The sequence below is a fragment of the Myotis lucifugus genome, unplaced genomic scaffold (genome assembly GCF_000147115.1).
Source record: "Myotis lucifugus unplaced genomic scaffold, Myoluc2.0 scaffold_350, whole genome shotgun sequence".
NCBI classification, from domain to species: Eukaryota; Metazoa; Chordata; class Mammalia; order Chiroptera; family Vespertilionidae; genus Myotis; species Myotis lucifugus.
Genome location: NW_005871398.1, coordinates 678,235 through 682,240, shown reverse-complemented (window position 1 = coordinate 682,240; position 4,006 = coordinate 678,235). Strand labels below are relative to the sequence as shown.

Here is a 4,006-nt window from a genome sequence, read left to right as displayed (position 1 = left end):
GTTGGGTAGATGAAGAGACTGTAGCTGCATAGCAACCTACCTCTCACTATTTCTTCCCAAATGATTCAAAATTGTATAAATGGAAAAGTTAATTCTCTACCAGAGATGGGCAAACTTCTGCAAAAGGCCAGATATTAAACATTTTTGTGTTTCTGAACTATGTGGTCCCTGTTAAGCTACTCAACTCTGCCATTACAATCAGCCATAGAAAATATATAAATGAGTGGGAGTAAATGTGTTACAATTAAATTTTATTTACAGTAATAACCAGTGTTGGATGAATTTTACCCTTAGGCCCTAGTTTTCTGTCTCATGTTCTAGAATGTGGTCCTTGCTCCTAAGGTGCTCCTAAGTGACTTTCCCAGTTAGAAGCCTGTGCTCTTCACTGTGGTGGGCCCAAACTTCAAGCCAACAGACTGCATGGCCTCTAGTATTTCTGTTGAAATCTCAGCTGAATCACTGGTAAATCAGGACTACACTTGTCCTACATGTCAGTTAGTCACTCAGACATGGGGAACTTTTGCCAAGATCCCAGCTCAACATAATCCCGACCTGAGTGAGGATATTAATCACTTCAGCTGACCTGATCTCTGCCAACAAAACTTAGAGAGACAATCATGTTGTGCTTAGTCTCTAACTCATAATGTGGACTGAGCTAGTGCTAATTATGGACTCATTTACTGAATTTCCCTTTTCCAGAGGGATATAGTTTTGAGCTGCTTGTTGTCAAAAATTTCCTTACATAGTTGATTCAGTTTTATGATTATTTAAAGCAGAAAACATGGGATCAAACTAGTTATTCTGATAGAGCTGTAAGCAAAATTCTTTCATTTTTAATCTTGTTTTATGTGTGTACACATGTATGAATACTTGCATGTTACTGTAAAACAGCTGCGGTCTAAATTTTTCTTGTTTCTAAGTAAATCTTCTAAATATTCTGGCTTGCTTATATCTTTAGTATATCATATTTGTTTCCAGATTCATGGTTTTTATTTTCTTATTTTGGATACAATATGTTTTAATTTTACTTGATATTTCTATGAGTTCTTTTATTTTAAAATTTGTCTTATAATACCTTAAAACAGAGGTGAAATATTTCTTCCTGTATTTTAAATGTTTCTTTCAGCATATTTGCATATATAAATTAAAGAAGTTTAGCAAAACATTCCCAAGAAATGTAAATACTATATTTAACATGTTATATAAGTTCTTTTTGAATAATAATTAGAAAAGCTTAATGAGAAATGAAGGAAGATTTTGGTCATTGGAAACAAATTCTCATGTTCTTTTATTGATAGAAACAATTTTGATTAAGATTAAAGAGGGAACAAAATTATTTGTTCCAAGTAGGTTCACAAATCAATATTTTAAGGATTATGAAAAGGTTAACCTTACTGAACTAATTAGGACTTCCAGAAAAGTTATAAGAAATGAATATTCAATTTCCGTTTGATTGTTCAAAATCAGTGTGCTCTTATGTGTAAGGTAAATGCAATTTTTTTAATCGTGTCATTGAAAGCTTGTTTCACTTGCTTGTTCCTCAAGGTATAAATGAAGGGGTTCAACAAAGGGGCAACAGATGTAGTGAGCACTGATACTCCTTTGTTGATGTCCACCTCTTCTTTGGCTGAAGGCTTGATGTAGATAAAAATACAGCTGCCATAGGTGATGGAAACAACAATCATGTGAGAAGAACAAGTGGAGAAAGCTTTTTTTCTTTGCTGAACAGAAGGGAATCTTAGAATTGTCCTGATAATATAGATGTATGAAAGAATGACGCCCATGAGTGTAATAATGAATGTTAACACTGCACAGATTATAACCATTTGTTCTATGAACCATGTATCTGAGCATGAAATCTTAAAAAGGGGAGATGCATCACAGCCAAAATGATCAATGGCGTTGGAGTCACAGAATTCCAGCTGGAGGCCCATACTGAGCGGTGTGCTGATGATCATTAACCCAGAGATCCAGCAGCAGAGGACAAGGATGGTACAGACTCTGTTGTTCATGATGGTCATGTAATGAAGGGGTTTGCAGATGGCCACATAGCGGTCATAGGACATGGCTGCCAGGAGAAAAAATTCTGTGGCCCCAAAGAGTCCAATGAAAAATATTTGACTAGCACAAGCATTATAAGTAATAGTATTGTCCCCAGTTGATATACTGTACAGGAATCTGGGAATACAGACCGTTGTGAATGAGATTTCTAAGACAGAGAAATTTCGAAGAAAAAAATACATAGGTGTTTTAAGATGAGAATCCACGAGTGTCAGAATGATAATGGTCAGATTTCCAGTAATGCTCAGCACGTAGGTGAGAAATAAGAAGATAAAAATCAGAACTTGCAGCCGTGGGTCTTCTGTTAGTCCCAACAGGATAAATTTTGTTATTGTTGTGCGATTTCTCATTATTACCTTTGATGTTACAGGCAATCTACATGTAAAAAAGCCAGAGAAGAAGCATCTAAACAGAAGAAAGAAAATCATAAGGAAAAATTAATGAAAAATAGCACAAAAATAAGAGATTAATGAAATCAAAAGCTGATTTCTTAGAAAGGATGAATGCCATTCATAAAACTATTGTGAAAGTGATCTGGAAAAACATAAAATTTATCAGGAATTAGAAATATGACACAATTTTAGGTTATACAGACATTAAAATGATCAAATAGAATATTTTGGAAAGTTCTGCAAAGTAGATTTTGTAACTTAAATAAAATGAGCTATTTAAAAGATTTAATCTACTAAAACTAATTCAAGATAAAATATCTAACCTATTTATCCATATATTTGTTAAAGTAAACAATTATACACTTAAATCGTCCTGAAAAGAGAACTTCAGGTATAGATGTCTGTACTATTATTCTAATAAATTGCTCTACTTATTTTTCTATCAAAGTTTTTATCAAACATTGAAAAATAAATGAAAACACCAATTCTACACAAATCCTTTCATACAATAAATTGTTGAAATAAAAAATTATAACATTATCTGGTGGAGTTTCCAACGTATATAAAAATAATATAAATAATAAGTACAATAGGAAGAGGAAGATTAAATGGTTTTATAGAGTAATATATATTATACATTCTACCTTCAATGGATCAAATGGTTAAATATTGATCTAAGAGGCATATGAAATGGTCACTTGTATATTATAATTTATAGACAACAACACATATTGATAATGTTAAATGTTTATATTAGAAAATAAGAAATATTTCACTAAAGTATATAATCTTTAAAAATAAACTAGTACAAAAGAGTGAAATAACCCAAAACATGCAGGAAGAAAAGATAAAGACCAGAAATCAATAATCAGAAACAAAAAGACCATAGTGAAAGTCAGTGAAACCAAAAGTTGGTTCTTTAATGATTAATAATGTTGATAAACTTATAACCAGACTGATAGGCAAAACAAAACACTGGGAGAAAAAAATACACTAGAAATATCAGAAATGAAAGATTGCACCCAAGATCTCAGATATTAAAAGGATAATAAGAAGATACTATGAACAACTCACACAAATATTTTGGACAACTTAAATGAAACAGATGAAATTTTAAAGTCCACAAACACATCCAAGAAAAGATAGACAGCCTAATAGTGCTTCAACTATTAAATAAATTGAACATGTAGTTAACAAAGCAAAATTTATAGGACTAAATATTTAAACATAAAACATTGCTAATTTTACACAATCTCTTCAAGACAACAGGAGTAGAGAACATATCTCACCTTATTTTTTGAGGATTTAAAACAATTGTAAAATGAATATAAATGGAAGGGCCAAAATCAAAAGTCACATTTGAAGACCATAAAGAATGATGTGGAATTCATACTATGGATATTAAGATTTATTTTAAAGAAACCATAATTAAGATAGTATTCTGCTTAAAATAATAGTGGATAGATTTCTTCAGAAAACAGAAATTATTAGCACACTTCATCTCCTTTTATAAGGCAAGTATTACTGTGATACCAAAAGAAAAAAAAGACACT

The 4,006-nt window shown here is 31.6% G+C and overlaps 1 protein-coding gene across 1 annotated transcript; it reads right to left on the bottom strand.

Moving 5' to 3' along the window:
* Positions 1-1,463: 1,463 nt before the first annotated feature.
* On the bottom strand, positions 1,464-2,411 carry LOC102432886 (olfactory receptor 6C2-like). Its single transcript, XM_006101316.1, has one exon. The coding sequence runs from the start codon at positions 2,409-2,411 to the stop codon at positions 1,464-1,466; it is 948 nt and encodes a 315-aa protein (XP_006101378.1).
* Between the last annotated feature and the right edge of the window lie 1,595 nt (positions 2,412-4,006).

Excerpts from the sequence above, each read along its gene's own strand:
- LOC102432886 (XM_006101316.1), bottom strand. The coding sequence starts at position 2,411 with ATGAGAAATCGCACAACAATAACAAAATTTATCCTGTTGGGACTAACA.